At 35.0% G+C, this 20,397-nt stretch overlaps 1 protein-coding gene across 1 annotated transcript in view; it reads right to left on the bottom strand.

The window, feature by feature from the left end:
* Positions 1 to 20,397, bottom strand: part of LOC127881407 (RING finger protein 32-like) — a 36,586-nt gene that overhangs the window by 6,934 nt on the left and 9,255 nt on the right. The window contains 7 exon segments of the mRNA XM_052429274.1: positions 1,706 to 1,814; positions 2,965 to 3,068; positions 3,070 to 3,090; positions 4,390 to 4,422; positions 5,297 to 5,439; positions 5,926 to 6,003; positions 6,582 to 6,747. Coding sequence (XP_052285234.1) covers positions 1,706 to 1,814; positions 2,965 to 3,068; positions 3,070 to 3,090; positions 4,390 to 4,422; positions 5,297 to 5,439; positions 5,926 to 6,003; positions 6,582 to 6,747 — 654 coding nt within the window.

Genomic DNA, 20,397 nt, shown 5'->3' with positions numbered 1-20,397 from the left:
AAATGCACTAATTGACCCTATGACCTAGTTTTTGACCCGGCATGACCCATATTCGAACTTGGCCTATATATCAACTAGATGCAACTGCTGACCAAGTTTGGTGAAGATCGGATGAATACAATTTGAAATAGAGTCCGGACAAAGTGGCCCCTTTGAAAATGCACTTATTGACCCTATGACCTAGTTTTTGACCCGGCATGACCCATATTCGAACTTGGCCTAGATATCAACTAGATGCAACTGCTGACCAAGTTTGGTGAAGATCGGATGAATACAATTTGAAATAGAGTCCGGACAAAGTGGCCCCTTTGAAAATGCACTTATTGACCCTATGACCTAGTTTTTGACCCGGCATGACCCATATTCGAACTTGGCCTAGATATCAACTAGATGCAACTGCTGACCAAGTTTGGTGAAGATCGGATGAATACAATTTGAAATAGAGTCCGGACAAAGTGGCCCCTTTGAAAATGCACTTATTGACCCTATGACCTAGTTTTTGACCCGGCATGACCCATATTCGAACTTGGCCTAGATATCAACTAGATGCAACTGCTGACCAAGTTTGGTGAAGATCGGATGAATACAATTTGAAATAGAGTCCGGACAAAGTGGCCCCTTTGAAAATGCACTTATTGACCCTATGACCTAGTTTTTGACCCGGCATGACCCATATTCGAACTTGGCCTAGATATCAACTAGATGCAACTGCTGACCAAGTTTGGTGAAGATCGGATGAATACAATTTGAATTAGAGTCCGGACAAAGTGATGCCTTCCGCCCGCCGCCCGCCGCCCGCCGCCCGCCCGCCGCCCGCCCGCCGCCCGCCAAGGGGTTTCACATAATACGTCCCGTATTTTATACGGGCGTATAAAAAGAGATGTGTTTGTCAGAAACACAATTCCCCCTAATGCGCCGCTTTGAATTAAATATTTTTACCTTTGACCTTGAAGGATGACCTTGACCTTTCACCACTCAAAATGTGCAGCTCCTTGAGATACACATGCATGCAAAATATCAAGTTGCTATCTTCAATATTGCAAAAGTTATGACCAAGGTTTAAGTTTTGGTTAAAGTTTTGGGACACACACACATGGACACATACAATGACAGACAAGCCAAAAACAATATACCCCCAATCATTCGATCCGGGAGCATAAAAATCTTACAGTTAAGAATGTAAACATAAAATATACACAAATCATTGAACCCTTAGGACATGTCTATATACATACACATAATCAAATAATTTGCCATTATAGTCTTTAGCCCAGGACCTATACCTGCACAATGTCTACAGACATATCTATAAACTACCACATTACCTACATGCATTTCTGTTAAAAGAAAATGTTTAAACTGGGATGTGATTTTGAAAACATTTTAGGGTAGGTACATAATCTACCCTCCCCCCTTACTGGGTTCATCAAATGGTTTCCAGCATTTTACAGATCCATTTAAGTTAGGATTTCTTTAAGAAAACGATCTTAAAAATTAAAATAAAGAATTCCAAACAAAACAAAAGAGAACTGTTCTTGCACATACAATAAGACTTAAAATTCCTGTTGAGGCAAAAAGTGTCACGTCCAATTAGCCTGTGTGGACAGCACAGGCTTATCTGGGACTCCACTTTTAGCACATGTATTAAACCCGTTTTTTCCAAATCGCAGCTAAAATTTTAACATAAATCCCTGTAGAGAATCACCTTTTCCTCAAAGAACTTCTTTCTGAGTCTGGGATCCTTGGGTGGGTTGGACTCCCTGAGTTTCCTGTACATACATCTGACCACGTAGCCTCTCCAACAGGCCTGGATCCTGTAACACATGTATGTGCCGCGCTCTGGGAATACAGGCCTCTATGCGTGTGCTTACAGTGTCATCCCAGATAAGCCTGTGCAGTCGCACAGGCTAATCATCATGGACAACACTTTCCACCTGGATTTTAATTTAGAAGAAACTTCTTTTAAACTAAAATTTTTATAACAACAGGAAGTGTCATCCCTGATAAGTCTGTGCAGACGGTACAGGATAATATGTGATGCAACTTTACGCACATGTATTAGGCCCCAACTTCCCAGTCAATTAATGCTTCACACTTTATTGGGCTGTAGGATGACACACCTAAACACCACACTACCATGATGCAGGTCTTCTATTTGCTATGATTCAAAGAAAAAAACTTTGCATAACATGAATTATTAAAGCAATATTTGAGTTGTGAAGTGAAACATTTTAACAAAAACTGATATCAGCCAGTCACAGATATTTTAAATTTTATGAATTTAATACATTTACTTGAGTTTTTGCTGAAAAAACTTTGAGGATATAGACGCCAGTTGTTTATAATCCCCAGGTTCTTAAGATAAAAGTTGAATAGAACACACACTTATGTAATATGGTACTAGATTTTCTTTTGTTGGAAAAAAAGAGTATTTTTAACAATTTTCAGTATTAAAAATCTGCAAAATAGATATAATGGTTTTAATCTAAAAATAGAGGGATTTTAAGCATACTTAACGCATATGTGACATTGTAAGATTTAATAATTATTTTACTACAGTAAAAGCTTTAAAAACAAACTGAAACTTATCAGTATACAACTGTATGCACAAACTGCGTTTTCATTTCAATGATACCCAGATACAGTCATTAACCTTGCATGCTTTTACCCCTTGATAGGTAGCGTGTTTACTTATTTTACTCATGACTTGAAATTTGGCATTATTATAGAAACGACAAAAGCCCTGACAAACATTAAGTATAATTCAATGTAAAATGTGCGCAACATGATCGACTGGAAACACGTCAATGATTGAGCTGCACTGCGGAAAAACTGGGCTTTATGGATGTGCAAAAATTGTTGTCCCGAATTAGCCTGTGCAGACTTCAAAGGCTTATCTGGGACGACATTTTACGCACATTTAATAAGCCCACGTTTTCTAAGAGCTAGGCTTTGACAACTCACATTGTGGCACATTTATGTCTGTGATGCCTGGAGCCCTCGTGAATGACTCTCGTCTGGTACTGCTCCTTCCTGCACATTGGACATGTCTTCTTGCCCGTGAACCGCTTCAAACGCTTGCAAGCAGGCCTGCAGAGAAAACAATCTGTGAAAATGTTTTGTACAAGAGCACCGCATAACGGGTGCAAAAGCTTGTCAGATTTTTTTTTTTTTTTGAGGTCGCAGTGATCTTGACCTTTGACCTAGTGACCAAAAAAGGGGTGTGGCATGTAGAACTCATACAGGTGCATCTACATATGAAGTTTCAAAGTTGTAGGTGGTAGGACTTTGATTTTAGAGCAACTGTTAAAAACCTTAAAAAACCTTGACATGGACGGTGGACACGACGAGTTGGCTATGACAATTCCTCGGGTTTTCTCCGAAAACAGCCGAGCTAATAATTACAATATCAAAACAAGGGACAAAAGTGCCACAAAACCAGGTTTTCAATTTGAAAAAAAAGTCTGATAAAGGGAGACAAGTAAAACTGAACTGATTGTTTAAAATTAACCCCCTTTGTTTCAAACTAAATTTATTTTTAGTCGTGGCGACCTTGACCTTGGAGATATTGACGTAATTCTTTCGTGCAACACACTGCCAAATAATGATGAACAAATGTGCCAAATGATTTTAAAATGATTTTAAAATCTCACAATGAATGACATAGTGATGGCCCGGACAAGCTCATTTATGGCCATTTTTGATCTTTGAACTCAAAGTGTGACCTTGACCTTGGAGATATCGACGTAATTCTTTCGCGCGACACACCGTCTAATGTTGGTGAACAAATGTGCCAAATTATTTTAAAATCTTACAATGAACAACAAAGTTATGGCCCGGACAAGCTTCGGAAAACCTGGTTAATCAAATCTGTAGTTCAATGCTTATCCCATGGTATATATATATTCATACATACATGATTTTCAGTATATATATATATAGGCCATGCTCTGTAATAAGGGGGTTAAATGCATGTGTATAAAGTGTCGTCCCAGATTAGCCAGTGCAGTCCACACAGGCTAATCAGGGACGAAACTACGCCTAAACTGGATTTTTGTAAAGTAGAGACTTTATGTAAACAGAAAATACCATAAAACCCCCTTTTCACAGAGGGAGGCTCATATATTTTGATTTTTTTCTGATTAGCAAATGATTCATTTCATAGTCAATCAAAGGGAGGTAAGACAAGGTTTGAAATAAACAAACTAAGGCGTTTGATTTCTATTGTAAATGATTTGTAAATACACACATTCATAAATACAACTTCCTTAAAGAAATGAATGGTATCAATAATTATGTTAATTTTTTTTAAAGCTAACCACATGCATAATCTACAGAAACATTTATTTACTGTGTAATGTTATAACAAATCTAGTTTATGTCACTTACTCTGTGGAAGACATGGGTACATGATAGCAACACCTGAAAGAGATTCAAACAAAAATGAACCTGGTTCGGGGAAAACTGGGCTTAATGCATGTGTGTAAAGTGTCATCCCAGATTAGCCAGTGCAGTATGCACACACTAAATAGCTAATCAGTCTCTAATTAGCAAGTGCAAACTGCACAGTTTAATCTGGGACAACACTGTAGGCACATGCATTAAGTCCTGTGTTTCAAGAGGCTCAATTTAACAAGGAAAAGGCATGTATCATGTTAATCCAGTCTCAAATGGTAATATTAAAATTTGTGTTAAGTTGTTGGTATAATAGTTCCATTCTGGTGTGTGAACATAATTTTATTACTGTACTTTCAGTTTTTTACATTAACCTATTCATTGCCAAATATAAGTCAAAAATAAAATGAGGCTGCTTTGGGAAAATGGGGCTTAACGTATGTACATAAAGTGCTTTCCAAGATCAGCCTCTGCAGTCAACAAGTATCATATTTTTCTTGAAAAGGAAGTTTCTTCTAAGTGGAAATCCAGTTTAGGCGGAAAGTGTTGTCCCATTTAAGCATATATGGACCACATAGGCTTATCTGTGACAAAACTTTACACAAGTGCATTAAAGAATGTTTACTCAGTCTACATAAGCTAATCTGGGACAAATTTTTATGCACATGCATCAACCCATGTTTTCACGCTGCAAGGCTCAAATATTAGATGGTGATGTAAAATCAATCTAGCATCTAAGATCCTTTTATTAGAAACCAAAAACTACTGATGCTTCAATTGTGTGTACTAATATCTCTTTGTTCCAGTATTTATCTACATGGCATACATCTTCAAGTACTTACCTGCTCTTGTATACCAAAGTCCTCCTTGCATATAACACAGGGCATCTTTGATAGCTTACCTGCTCCTGTATACCAAAGTCCTCCTTGCATATAACACAGGGCATCTTGGAGTCATCTCTAGTGTTGGACTTCTTCTTAGCTTCTTGCCATTGAGTTTCAGACAGTGGTTGGTCAGGGGCATCAACCAAACCAAACTTTTGGGCTGAAAAACACATACAAAAACAAAAACTACAGTGTCATAATATTTAAATGATTGCATATAATGTGCAACAAAAAAACAGTGAATGCATCTTAAGAAGTAATTGATATAGATCAGCAATATTTTTATTTTGCACATGCTTATCAGGGACAACACATTCAACCTTTTTCGTACTTTGTTTGAAGGAAGTCCCTTTTTAGCAAAAATGAAGTTTAGGCTGGAAGTGTCATCCATGATTAGTCTGTGCGGACTTCTTAGGCTAATCTGGGACGACACTTTATGCACATGCATTAAGCCCAGTTTTCCCAGAGCAAGGTCTATTATTCATACCAAGTGTAAGAGGTGGTGGTTTGGGATCCAGAACATACTCCTATTATTCATACCGAGTGTAAGAGGTGGTGGTTTGGGATCCAGAACATACTCCTATTATTCATACCGAGTGTAAGAGGTGGTGGTTTGGGATCCAGAACATACTCCTATTATTCATACCGAGTGTAAGAGGTGGTGGTTTGGGATCCAGAACATACTCCTTCTCTTTTGTCTCCTTGTTCTTCACTGTAGGGGGGTCTGTGAATGAGAAGTGAAAACCAAACTTGTTCATTTGAGAGACGTTTTTAAAATTTACTATTGTTTAGTATATGTGTGTTATAAAACATTTATTTGCTGTTCTTTTTTTAAACCAGCTACAGCTAGGTCAACATTTGTTTTTTTATTGCTATTCAATCACTAGCAATCCACAGTTTATTAATTTATATTTGATTTCATTAAAATTAATAGGCTGTAAATGACAGCATATTATTACACAATTACGAGTTATTGATGCTTCAGTTGTCACAGGAAACTCAATAATCTTCTAATTATCTTTTTTTTCAAACATGTTAACCCTTTCCCACTTGGAAGCAAAGTTAAGATGGCTATTTGCAACCAGCATAAAACCAGAACAGCCTGCGAGTAACTCGAAGACTGTTTATGTTTAATGTTGTTTGCTGATCATCAGTATCTTACAGTTGGAAATGAAGCCTTTATATCTGAACTCAGTTAAGAAAGGTCTTTAATTTGATTTTCTTCGTGACCACAAACAGGTCAAATTGCAAATCTAAGGGATAAAGGGTTAATAGCCAGTGTTCACCAAAGAGTATCCATACTTCTCCCAAACTTCCCAGTACTGATCACAGACTTGATAGGTCTCTTGCTTTTTGCCTTCGCAGCCGGACCAAGGGGGACATGATGAGGTCCTATAAAATCTGTGAGGCCCAAAGACTTGACAAGATGGTCTTGAAATGCAACTGCTGTCAGAGCTGTGCTGGTGGTCTGCAGAGACAACATTATGAAAACAGTTATGGTTCTGTGACTTAAAACTGAATGCATGGTATATGAACAATTATGATTATAAAATGATTATACAAGGCGATTTTTAAAGATGGATTACCTGACCTTATTTATTGAGTGATGTTAGTGGAAACAAATGATCTTTTTGGACTTATGACATAGTGTCCTCATTTAGTGCCATTTTTATAAAAAGAGCCATGTGATACATTACAGCGTGTATGGGGAAATACTTAATGATAGGAAAAACATGAATATGTAATTGTTCAAAATATTAATCTTTTTATAATGTCAGACATTGTTATAAAAGTTTATTTATTAAATTAATGGTTTGGTTGGGTGGGGGCAGAATAACATAATCTGTTATTTTGGGTTCATAGATAAAGATTTAACTTTATGCACACTACTTTCTTGACAATACAACAGTTGTTCAATATAACCAAAAGGGAAGTATCTTCATACTACAATTCTTACTGCCTTGCTGAAAAGTAGTTGCTGATCATTTTTAAGTGTATGAAGTATGCAGATTTTAGAGCCATTTTCATTATTTAAATGATTGTATTGAGCATATGATCATAAAATCATTTAAGTTTCGATTAATCAAGTTTTCTGGACTTAACAATTAAAATACAAACTAGAAAATGTCTCAATTTCCTGATTTATCTTGAGGTATTTTATTAATGCCCCATGGCTTTTTTTTACAAACAAACCTGATTCACCTACTTTTGAATCTTCAAGAAAACTTCTCTTGCTTCCAGTATCAATCGATTTTTGGTATTAAAATGTCCAAAAGGGATTGAAAACATTTATTGAAGCCTAAATAGAAAAAACCCCATCTCAAAATAAAATATTGTATTCAAGTTTTTTTCTTTTTCTTTTTTCATGGGATGTCCGCTTGCTGGTGATTTGGTAAGACATTATTTATATTGTTACAATTCGTGAGGTTCCAGTACAGTACCTAAATATTTTGATAATTTTTGAGGTCAGACTATAGCCACATTTGAATTTTCAGACTTAAATTGATCTTTTTTTAAATGTGAATAGTGGTTAAAATAACTGTGATATTTATATACTATTATGTCATTATTTCTATTTGATATAAACTTAATTGAATGTTGCTTTTGATGGTATGTCATATATTATTTCAATACATGATTGATTTAATAATAGCACTATTTAAAGGGACCGTCAACCACAAAAGACGAAAAATTAAAAGTTCTAAAATACCGTATTTTTTTTACAATTATTAGTTTATATTGATTAAAATATCACGACGGGTATATTACATAACTTGAAAAAAGTTAATATTTTCAGTATATTTGGTAACTAGAAATGGCGCGGCAGAGGTCACCGCGTATCCCCACGCCGCATGTTTGACCCAGGGGCGCCCCAGGGTTGGTAATGGGGCCATGAATAGTTGAGATTGACCGTATTGTCATAAGAGAAGGTCACTATCAATTAGAAGTGAATCGGTGTAGAAATGAAGAAATTATAGTTAAAGACAATTTTGGGTGGGTGTGGCCTATTATGGGTGGGGCGCCCCAGTGTTGGTAATGGGGCCATACATAGTTGAGATTGATCGTGTTGTCATAAGAGATGTTCAGTATCAATTTGAAGTAAATCAGTGTAGAAATGAAGAAATTATAGTAAAAGGCAATTTTGGGTGGGCGTGGCCTATGTGGGCTGGGCGCCCTAGGGTTGGTAATGGCGCCATGCATAGTTGAGATTGACTGTATTGTCATAAAAGAGGTTCAGTATCAATTTGAAGTGAATCGGTGTAGAAATTACAGTAAAAGGCAATTTTGGGTGGGCGTGGCCTATGTGGGCGGGGCGCCCCAGGGTTGGTAATGGGACCATGCATAGTTGAGATTTACTGTATTGTCATAAGAGAGGTTCAGTATCAATTTGAAGTGAATCGGTGTAGAAATGAAGAAATTATAGTAAAAGGCAATTTTGGGTGGGCATAGCCTATGTGGGCAGGGCGCCCCAGGGTTGGTAATGGGGCCATGCATAGCTTAGATTGACCGTATTGTCATAAGAGTGGTTCATAATCAATTTGAAGTGAATCGGTGTAGAAATGAAGAAATTATAGTAAAAGGCAATTTTGGGTATGTGCGTGGCATATGTGGGCGTTGCCTATGTGGGCGGGGTGCCCTAGGGTTGGTAATGGGGCCATGCATAGCTGAGATTGACCGTATTGTCATAAGAGAGGTTCAGTATCAATTTGAAGTGAATCGGTGTAGAAATGAAGAAAGTATAGTAACAGACAATTTTGGATGGGTGTGGCCTATTATGGGTGGGGCGCCCCAGGGTTGGTAATGGGGCCATACATAGTTGAGATTGACCGTATTGTCATAAGAGATGTTCAGTATCAATTTGAAGTGAATCGGTGTAGAAATGAAGAAATTATAGTAAAAGGCAATTTTGGGTGGGCGTGGCCTATGTGGGCGGGGCGCCCCAGGGTTGGTAATGGCGCCATGTATAGTTGAGATTGACTGTATTGTCATTAAAGAGGTTCAGAATCAATTTTAAGTGAATCGGTGTAGAAATGAAGAACTACAGTGAAAGGCACTTTTGGGTGGGCGTGGCCTATGTGGGCGGGGCGCCCCAGGGTTGGTAATGGGGCCATGCATAGCTGAGATTGACCGTATTGTCATAAGAGAGGTTCAGTATTAATTTGAAGTGAATCGGTGTAGAAATGAAGAAATTATAGTAAAAGGAAATTTTGGGTGGGCGTGGCATATGTGGGCGTGGCCTATGTGGGCGGGGTGCCCTAGGGTTGGTAATCATTTTACTAATGTGGCCATGCATAGCTGAGATTGACCGTATTGTCATAAGAGAGGTTCAGTATCAATTTGAAGTGAATTGGTGTAGAAATGAAGAAATTATAGTAAAAGGCAATTTTGGGTGGGCGTTGCCTATGTGGCCGGGGGGCCCCAGGGTTGGTAATGGGGCCTTCTATAGTTGAGATTGAATGTATTGTCATAAGAGAGACTCAGTATCAATTTGAAGTAAATCGGTGCAGAAATGAAGAAGTCAATGTAAAATAACATAAAAAAATGAGTGAAAATCTCTGACCTGGCCCCGCCACAACCCCCATAACTTTTGACCTAGGGGTCAGATCTAAATTCCGTCACTGTCACCGTCGCAGATATGCACATAGCTACTATTTATGTAAGTTTCAAGGTTCTAGTGCTTATAGTGTAGGAGGAGCAGGTGGCCAGGACGGACTGACAGATGCACATCACCACAATATCCCCACTTTTTCTCCGAAAAACGTGGGGATAATAAAATTTCGCGATGTGAAATCGAAAGTACATCGCGAAAATAGGTGACATAACGATATACACACTATAAAAAACGCAAGTAGATTGATAATTTTATATATCAAATATATACAATTCACTACGCATGCACAATTTGCATTCCTGGGTTTACCACGTGACGATGATGATCAATCTACTTGCGTTATTTAAAGTTAACTGGTATAGTTTAATACCTGGTACACATACCAGTAAAATTTTAACAGAATCAATATACTGAAAATATGAAAATTTAACAACTTTTTTAAAATAATGTAATCTACCAGTCGTGATATTTTAATCAATAATGAATATAAACTAATAATTGTAAAAAAATACGGTATTTTAGAACTTTTCTTTTTTCCTCATTTGTGGTCGACGGTCCCTTTAACCTATTTACAATGGAAATACCTGGTATTATATATGATAAATGGGAATGACGGACAATTGTATTATTTTAGATGTGAAAATAGTGAAATTTTAAGGTATTTCATTATTACAAAGTAATTCTGAAATGGAGTTAAGTCAATGTCAGTGTTTATTCAATAATTTATTGGAAATATGAACATGGTGTTTTTTTACCGCAAAAAACAGGTCTCAGGCAATATTTGCAAAAAAACACTTTGTTTTAAAAAATTGTTTGTTATCGGTAATATCCTTAACAATTTTTAAACAAAATACAAATTACAAATAATCCACATCTTGTTCTGAATATAAAAGCTATTTGATGTTGGATTTTGTTTTTATGCAATCAACACTAAATCGAAAATGGTCTAAGAAAAAGGTTGTAGTGGATGGTTGGATATTCAATCAACACTAAATCGAAAATGGTCTAAGAAAAAAGTTGTCATGGAAAATTGGCTATGGTCATGATTATGGTGTCCACCTAGCAATCGGGACGTAACAAGTTTGATAACAACTGTGGGAGCGTTCTTTAGATCTCACCCAAACAAACCAAGTACTAGTTCTACACAGGACCAACACTCCTTGCAGACTTCCTGAAACTTTGTCAGACCTACCGACATGTCCAACATAAACATTCAAGGGTGGCTCGATATTATTAACTCCTCTACCCGAAATGGGATATAAAATATTTTCAGGTTTTTTCATGAAATGTGAAGTATTTCAAGAAAATAGATAACAATGTTTTACTATAGTAATATGTATAGCAATAGAAGGAAAAATGCCAGGCCCCATTGCAGCCATGTTTTTCAAGCAACTGGAACCATTTTGGAACTCGTTCGAGATATAATTAGAACAAATGTTCATACAAAGTTTCATGAAGATTGGACGATAAATGTGACTTTAAGAGTGTTAACAAGTTTTTACTATAGCCATAGCCACAAGGCTGCATTCTTTTTCAACCAACCCGAACCATTTTGGAACTCATCCAAGATATTATTGAGACAAATTTTCTGACAAAGTTTCATGAAGATCTGACAAAAATGTGGCCTCTAGAGTGTTAAAAAGGTTTTACTCTAGCCATATTAGGAAAAAGCCCTGCCCCAGGTGGCCATGTTTTTCAAGTAACCGTGCCCATTTTCAAACTCATCCAAGATATCATTGAGACGAATCTTCTGACCAAATCCAATCCAAGTAAATTGACCATTGGTTGAATAAAAAACGTGCTTGATGTGCGCATATCGCATTACACGATTGACACATGTTCAATTGGGGCCCCTGTCCCGACTAGATGTCAAATAAAGGCATGCCCCACATTTAACTTTATGGAGTCATCTTCATGGTGCACATTTGCGTTTACTTGTGGACAATGGAGATTATTTGTTTTTATAAAATGGTTCAACACATTTATCATCAATATTGGCTAGAAATTATGAGTATTTGTAAGTATTATACTGATATAATGACAACAGTTTAGGTGGCTTGATTGATTGTTTTTGGTGTCCAGCTTTTTGGTCAAATGTCCCAACATTCTTTATGGAATGTCCAGATTTTAACCTGCAAATTCTGGTAAGTATGGATAGTGTCAATGCTTATTTAATGTATTTTCAGGATGAGAAATTGAATGTTCACAGAAATTTTGCTACTCCATACAATATGATTTAGATTTAAATGAGGATAAAAAATTCTTTAATTCTAATGTCTTAATTTTTTCAATTTACGAATTTTCATGGGTTTGACAGAAAATTATGACCAATGTCTGACAGAAGGCTGTTAAGTTTTGGTAAGTATGTCAAAGTAAAGTGGGTCGAGGCCCTGCACTTAATGAAAAGAAGAAATCACACATCTTCTATATCAAGAACGGATTGATGTGTTGGAAGATGTCCGAACTCAACTTGCATCCGATTTGTACACTAGGCTGACTAGCTTTTTATTCGACTTAAAAAAGAACATTTATCGTCAGAACAAACGTGATAACATATCAATATATTTATATGGGAACCATTGTACTTGTTTTCCTTTTCAACCGAGTTACATACACTGTTTTCATTGTCTTTCTTGTAACTCATATCGATTGTTGTTTACTTTGGTTGTTCAGACATATTCGGGACGCTTCGAATAAGCACGATTTTAACCCAAATCGGTTTAAGGTTACAGTATACTAAATCCCTCTAAAAACTGGAACGTCATCTATTTGAAAAACACAATTATCTGTATCGACACTTGCCATGACTTTATTTTTGAATATTTCTGTGTGCATGTGCTAGGGAAAACAATGTTGATTACCAGAAATGCACTGTTTTAGGTTGGGGACTACACGAGACTTTGACAGGTGGCGGGAAACCCTCTTCAAGTGGAGATAAGCCAGTAAACAGTTGGCCGTAAAACAGTGACCGTTGATTCTTTATGTAACCCAGCCACAAAAATCCTCGACCACCATGGGGATCGAACCCGGGACCCCCGGTTCCAAATCAGACAGACACTCTACCGCGTCGCTATAAAAGCTAGCTCCTATAGCTAGGCAGTATAAATTCCCCTTATACCGAACCTGCTACTCCCTCTTCAATTGTGAAATTCTTCCACTAATTTCCTATTGCCACGACATCTCAGGGACGTCTGACAGACATGGAGGGCTGTTTAACGTTGGGCGCCAATGTAACCCAGCCATAAAAATCCCCGACCACCATGGGGATCGAATCCGGGACCCCCGGTTCAAAATCAGACAGACACTCTACCGCGTCGCTATAAAAACTAGCTCCTATATATAGCAAGGCAGTATAAAATCCCCGTATACCGAACCCTGCTACACTTATACCTTATACGTCTCCTAAATAAACAACTTACTAGTACACAACGATATAACTTGACAATACAGCTTGTATTTTGGTATCTATGCGTACGACCAGATGACACATTTTTAACGTATGACAATAAACATATGTGAACAATTTACATTTTGATATAGATTTCATAACTCATACATGAACTAAAGGTCATATAGTTTACACGAAAAAACTCTATATTCCTGAATATAATCCTTTTCATGAGTAAACTTGTCAATATTTTATATACAATATAATATTAGGAAAATTAACGTGTTCTCTGGTTCGTATCGCACAGACGAATGGCTATTCCACGAAATAATTTTCCTCTTATTCGCTGCGCTAAAACTATGACAATTATATTCCGGGTCGAGTTCTTTTCTTACATACTGCATGACCTTTCTTTTTTATTGTTTAAATCAATTCGGCTTGTAATGCTCTTAGTAGTAGGAAATGAAGAAACTGGCATCCATCTTTTGAGGTGGTTGAGGTTGTGGTGCCGGTGTTGCCGGTGGTGCGCTTTGTGGTGCGAGTCAAATCGATCGATAGAAGAATCTGGCGGCCATCTTTTAGGGTGGTTGAGGTCGTGGAGCGCGTGGAGCGGGTCAAATCGATCGATAGTCCAGGTGCAAGGGTGTGAGTTATTGGTTTTCATCCGGTGCTGTTATGAACTTGGTTTTCAGCAGGTGCTGTTATGTATGTATTTGCTTAAGGTACGTATGGTTATAAATAGATGTTTATTGTTGTCGCTGTAAACAGCGTGTAATTCACTTGCCAGTTGTGCGTGACTTTTTGGTATTAGAAGCGGTTCCATAATATCAACGCGCAAACGATTTATACTGTTGGCGCCTTTTTTACGAATTCGATATAATTTTGAATGTATTTGAAAAGCGAGCGGTATTAAACCACATTATCGGCGCGCAAACGTTTTAAATGATTTGGCGCTTTTTTGTGCGAATCCTATGTATTGTTGAATGTATTTGAAGAGTGATCATTTCCAACGCAATTTACATTTTAATCTTAAATAGCCGAGTTACGATGCTCTCACTTATGTAAAATATCAATTGGAATGTTTGAGTAAACCGTCAATAAACTTTGCTGTAGAAAGTTAAATACAATCCAAAACTTTAGGGACCCATTGTTTTCAAAAGTATCGTTCAATGTTTACGGTTAGATAAAACACGTTGATTGATTCGAAAATGAGTGTATAATTGATAGAAATCAATACCTTCATGCTAAACAGTGTTTTAATTTGAGTAAGCCTGATTTCAATGACGTTTTGTCAACATGATAAGCAACAAATAAAAAGAAAGACACCATAAATTTCAACGAAAATTACGGAACGTTGAAAAGTAAAAAAACACATGAATTTCGAAAACATTTTAATGTACAAACAAAAATGGCAATACAATGGCAATGGCAATGGCAATGGTATAATTCAATCCATGATTATTTTTGAAAGCTTGAGTAACGCTACCGCTACTTTTTTAAAGCTGAAGCTGAAGAAATCGGTTCCTATAATAATCTTAACGATGAAAATTTTACATTGAACTAGATCAACCGATAACGGCAGATGAAGTTATGGATTCAGTGAAACGTTTAAAATAATATAATAAAGCGATAGTCAGTGATTTTTCATATGAATATTTTATTAAAAGTATTTTCATTTTACTCGTTGATTTGCTGCATGTAATAGTATTTTAAGTTTTGAGATTTAGATAAACATGTTTAAGTGTTGATTCTTTGTGACGATGCTGCGAAGCAGCTCGTCTAAGTTATCATACCATAAAAAAATTCTTCACAATGGCGACCTATGTAAAAGACCGAGCCAGTCCGATCGAGATAGCTCGATTTTTCTAATTGGCATACCTCGCTGATTATCATTGATAAAGGTAAAGGAAGCTCTGCTATAAATAGACGAGTTAACGCGTGACGTCACACGCACCATCAAAGTTTAGACTCCGCCCACTGGTTGGCAAAAGAGGTGGAATTTATATAAGCGCATATAGAGAAGGTTGACGAAATCTTCTTTTTTAATGATAATCATGCACAATATCAAATATAATTTTACTAATTATGTCTGAATAAAACATTAGCATGCAAGGAAATGCATCTTTGGAACGATTACATTGTTGTTATTATTATTTGTTTTTACTGACAACGAACTCGGGAGTGGAACACAATCTAAGAGTTCGGTATGTGGTTAAACAAAAATCTCTCTATTCTTGGCACTTCCTCGCGACCATTTTTAGTTAAAAAATGCTCAGAAATTGAAATTCTTTCAGAATAAATTAAATTTAATGAACGAAAACAAATAAGGATAAAAACAAACGACGAATAGGTCAATTGTATGTACGCGACTTATAGGGTAACTGATTTGAACCTTATATGTCTGGAAAAACTTACCTTCTTACACATTCAATAAATTATATTGTTTAATGTAATTGTTTTATTTAATTGTTCACACTAATTTAGGCACTCTTTGTAGCAGCATTTATATCCCGGTGTTTAATTGCACCTTTGTTATCACTAACCGATTATCTCGTTATGATCGGATACTGTCCAGACAATTACAAAGAAAACATGGTGTCATAAACCCAGGGACCTATACTTGGGCCCCTGCATAAACCACATGTTGCAGACGAGTGTCTGGTCAGTAAACATAAGTCACGATACCTCAATGTCATCTCTTGGCATATTGAGCAATCATTTAAGCCACATTTTAAAGCTTAAAATACTGATAAGTTTATGTTAAAATGAAATATTTTAAAATTTTAACAAAAATGAAGTAATTTGTCGGAAATGTATTAACGGGAACGAGTGTATAAATTTATTAGCCAGTTAAACTTAATAATACATTGTTTAATAACTATACATTTTAAATATTGGGCAATTTTACTGCTATGCAATTAAGGTATTAAACGGGTACCGGCAAAAGTTAACTCCGCTATTACGTGTAAAGATTGTACATTACTGCAGTGTCCGAAACACGATCATGAACATAAGCAGTCACAAAAGGGGCCGTTAGATAAATTAAATATATGCATTTAAAAGCCATTTATCATAAAATGCTATATTTTCATCACTCCTTATTACTAATAGAGATTTCAATAGACATGCAAAAACAGTTCAATTTGCGTAATTAATATGCAGGGTTTTTCCGTTTGCATGCTAAATTGAATTTATATTCATTCAATGTAAACGAAACGTAAATTCATTCAATGTAAAAGAAAATTACCACAATATTTAAAAACAGTACTGTATGCCGCTTTTTAGGGCTTTGTTTTTATAATTGATTAAATGCACCTCTGACTCTATCGATCGCTGATGAAATAAAACACTATCCACACCACTATTAATTATAATACAATTAATATATGTTTTATTAGTGTTGAAATATAATTTATTCAAGTCTTATTATCAGAAAGAATACGGATAATGTATTATTTTGTTTTGCGGAATTGTCAGTATTAAATCTTCCGATCACGTTTACTATATGCTAATAACTACTTCGTATTTTTATGAAGAGGGAATTTTATTTGTGAATATACATTTATTTGGTACTAAATATGCTATACTTGCACTTTTTTAAAAAGGGTTTTAATGTTTATTTCGTTTTTATTATCAATTTATTGACTAAACAAAAGCCCTTTATACATGTTTTACGTTACTGTAACCAGTGTTTTTGCCAACCAGTCAGTGCGCATGCGCGGAAAATCCCGAATGTAAACAATAACAATTAACTCGTCTATAGGACAGCACATTCTGGGAAAAAGATTTAATAATAGTTTGAAAACGTTAATCTGAAATCAGCTATATTCAATCCAGTATATAATAATAATAATAATAATAATAATAATAATAATAATAATAATAATAATAATAATAATAATAATAATAATAATAATAATAGAATCTTTATTTAAAGAAGATAGACTTGTTAAGAAATACATCAGATGAAATTACATAATATGCAATTAATATAATACATTTCTTATTTTCAACAAGGTCTTCTAACAATAAACAATTTACAACAAATACTTCATATTTCATCTTGAGCAATAAGAACAAAACATATAGAATCATATATGCATGCACACTTATGATGCTATATATTATAATTAAAAACAAATGACAGACATAAAACTACAATAACCATTTATGCTAGAACAGTATTCAAACATTAAACTAATGTAATTTACTAAAACAACATGAAGCATGTTCAATTCATTTCATAAAGTGTGGAAAAAAGATAGGCTTTTATTTTTTTTCTTAAATGTTATTAAATTGTTTGTTTGACGTATAGATTGGGGTAACGAATTCCAAATTTTTTTGCTAGAAAATTCAAACGATTGCTTGAAATAGTTTGTTTTGGGTATTCGCACTAGCTTAAAATCCCCCTTTTCGCAAGATCGCAAGTTATAGTGATTATTTTGTGAAGGTCACGTATGTATGTTGGGGTTTGATTGTGAAATGCTTTAAATACAATAACTGACGTGAAATATTGATAACGCTGTTCGATATGTTTATAGATCAATGAAACAACTATGCATTTTCTGTATTGTATTTGTGTAAGAAAACGAATTATTACGAACCTGCGATTTGCAAACGTTATAGCGAGTATGGTATATAAACAGCTTAATAGCCGTAGGATATCTATGAAACTCGCTCTCATGAGTGCTTTCTCATTTTGCATATTTAATAACCTTTTCAAACAGAAATTACAAAGCCACATCAGTGCACATACTATGTTTGATAATTCATTCGTTTGTTGCATATTGTTTGCTGTTTAAAACACATATTAGATCATATCGCGGAGATTTTGTTAATATTGTCATGTGTTCATGGGCGAGCTCACGTATTCAAGTCGTATTCGACTATGTGCTCATACCTACTTTCGGGAATCATCATAAAATTATTGCCGTACTTAAATTGAATTAGAGAAAAAACAATAATCAAAAGAGAAAAAATTATATGTTTATGCACATGGGCATGTGAAATCACGTCCGTACACATAACATCATTTACTTTGGAAAGAAAACAAAGAAATATAAAGTTTTGTATGATATACATGTGAAATTAAAGAGCATGGTTTAATTAAAAGCATGTCAAGTTTTTAATATATCTTCTACGTGACGTAATGTTATAACCCACAAACGTTTTACTGTAACAGAACGTTTTTTTAAGATAAGTGGTACAGAAAATACACATTGAATATCTTTTTAAAGATATTTCTTGATATATTTGATCGAGAATTTAACCCGCCTCCCAGTTTCGCTGAATGGGTCAAGTTCCCCAGGGGACTACTTCCCAGTACCCCTAATTTTTTATCGTACCCATTTTTTTTTCGTACCAAATTTTGTTTCGTACCCAATGTTTTTTCGTATCAACATTTTTTTCGTACCAATTTTTTTCGTACCCAAATTTTCTTTCGTAACCAAATTTTATTCGTACCCAATTTTGTTGGCATAATTTTTGTATTCAAAATTTTCGTACCCATTTTTTTTCGTACCCACATACACAATTGTGGTGATGCAGATAAACTTAAATTGATGCTTTTATATCCATCCTCTTCAAAAGCATCGTCACACCAGTACTGGCAGTACTTTGATTATATATTGATGTCGATTATGCTGCATTATTTAAATGAAAACACACGTTTTGCATGTTATTTTTGTTAATCTGCTTGCATGTTTTGATATAAGGCGTATATGTCGTAGAGAATTATGGCTTAGCATGAAAAATTTGGTATACAAATTAAATTATTTAGAATAATTAAAAATATGCATAATAATTGTTAATCATGTGTTAAGTCATGTACATCCTATCTGAATACGAAATTTATGATATTGGTCTCAAAAGAGGATGGTAATGTCCTTGATTACATTTCTCTCAGTTTGTAGACAATTTTGAATGTTGTGTACAAGAAAGTACACTTTCGGGAATAAATAGAGATTCCATAATAATATTTTTGTGTTATTTTCGAATGACAAGGCCATGATGGTAAATCACCATCATCGATACCATTTAGATAAACCATCTAAATGAACCATTTAGATAAACATTACCTAAAATATCATTATTGGGGGACTAAATGTGAGCACTTTGAATACAAAGATGATGTTTTTCGCAAATACGGTAAAATCCGATCAATATTATGGTCACAACATCTGAAGCCGATTTTTTTTCAGTTGTTTTATTCTTTTGTTAAGTCTTTTTTATGTTATGCCTCTAAAATATTAGAGATTTAATAAATTGCAAAATATCAAACGCATTTATTCAATTTTTGACTTTAGGTGGGAATATGGATGAAAGAGACGTGATCAAACATATCATGAAGCAATAAAAATAAACAGATGATAGTGTTATTTCAATAAACACAATTGGTAATTAGTGGGTTAGTCCTTAAAATTTGTGACAAAAAAGCCATGTTGTTGATGTTTAGTAAATTTCAATTCAGAATTAATCTACATCTTTAGCTTATATCTAGCCATCGAGAAGCTAAAAGGTGTTTTAATTTATGTGATATTCTATTTCAATGGTTTTCATTTTTTAATTGCAATCGGGTTAACTTTTATTTAAATGTGTTTTGAGGTAAATTCTGGGTTAAATGATCAAAATGTCTTTTTCCGTTTAAATTCCAAATGCTTAGCATTTATCTTTCCAAAGCGATGGCCCCCGTTTTAATTGTGTACAGGTCCCATTACAATGTTAAAGTCGATTGATATGTTTGTATTAACTTATGAATAATGTTTTGAATTTATTAAATATGTGATGAATGGTCTGCTAATAGGCAATAAGAAAAATGCATGTACATACTAGATTAAAACAGTATTGGTGCAGTATATAAACACGCAAGAGGGAAATGATTTTTGTTTAATGGTGAAAACCTATTTTTATTCAGATATTTACGTTCATATTCATAGTTATTGTTATTAATTTAAAGCTGTGATATCCGATTCAATTTTAAGGCTGTACGGAAGATAAGAATTCATAAATTATTAACGAGATTTAACCTTTAACAGATTTAAATGCAATTATTCGACAGTTTCAGCAAGCGATGTTCACAGACAATTCATTGAAACATAATAAAAGCAAAGCCCAAAATA

Source organism: Dreissena polymorpha, chromosome 5 (genome assembly GCF_020536995.1).
Source record: "Dreissena polymorpha isolate Duluth1 chromosome 5, UMN_Dpol_1.0, whole genome shotgun sequence".
Lineage (NCBI taxonomy): Eukaryota > Metazoa > Mollusca > Bivalvia > Myida > Dreissenidae > Dreissena > Dreissena polymorpha.
The sequence above is the reverse complement of the archived record's forward strand: the minus strand, read 5'-3'. Positions and strand labels throughout refer to the sequence as shown.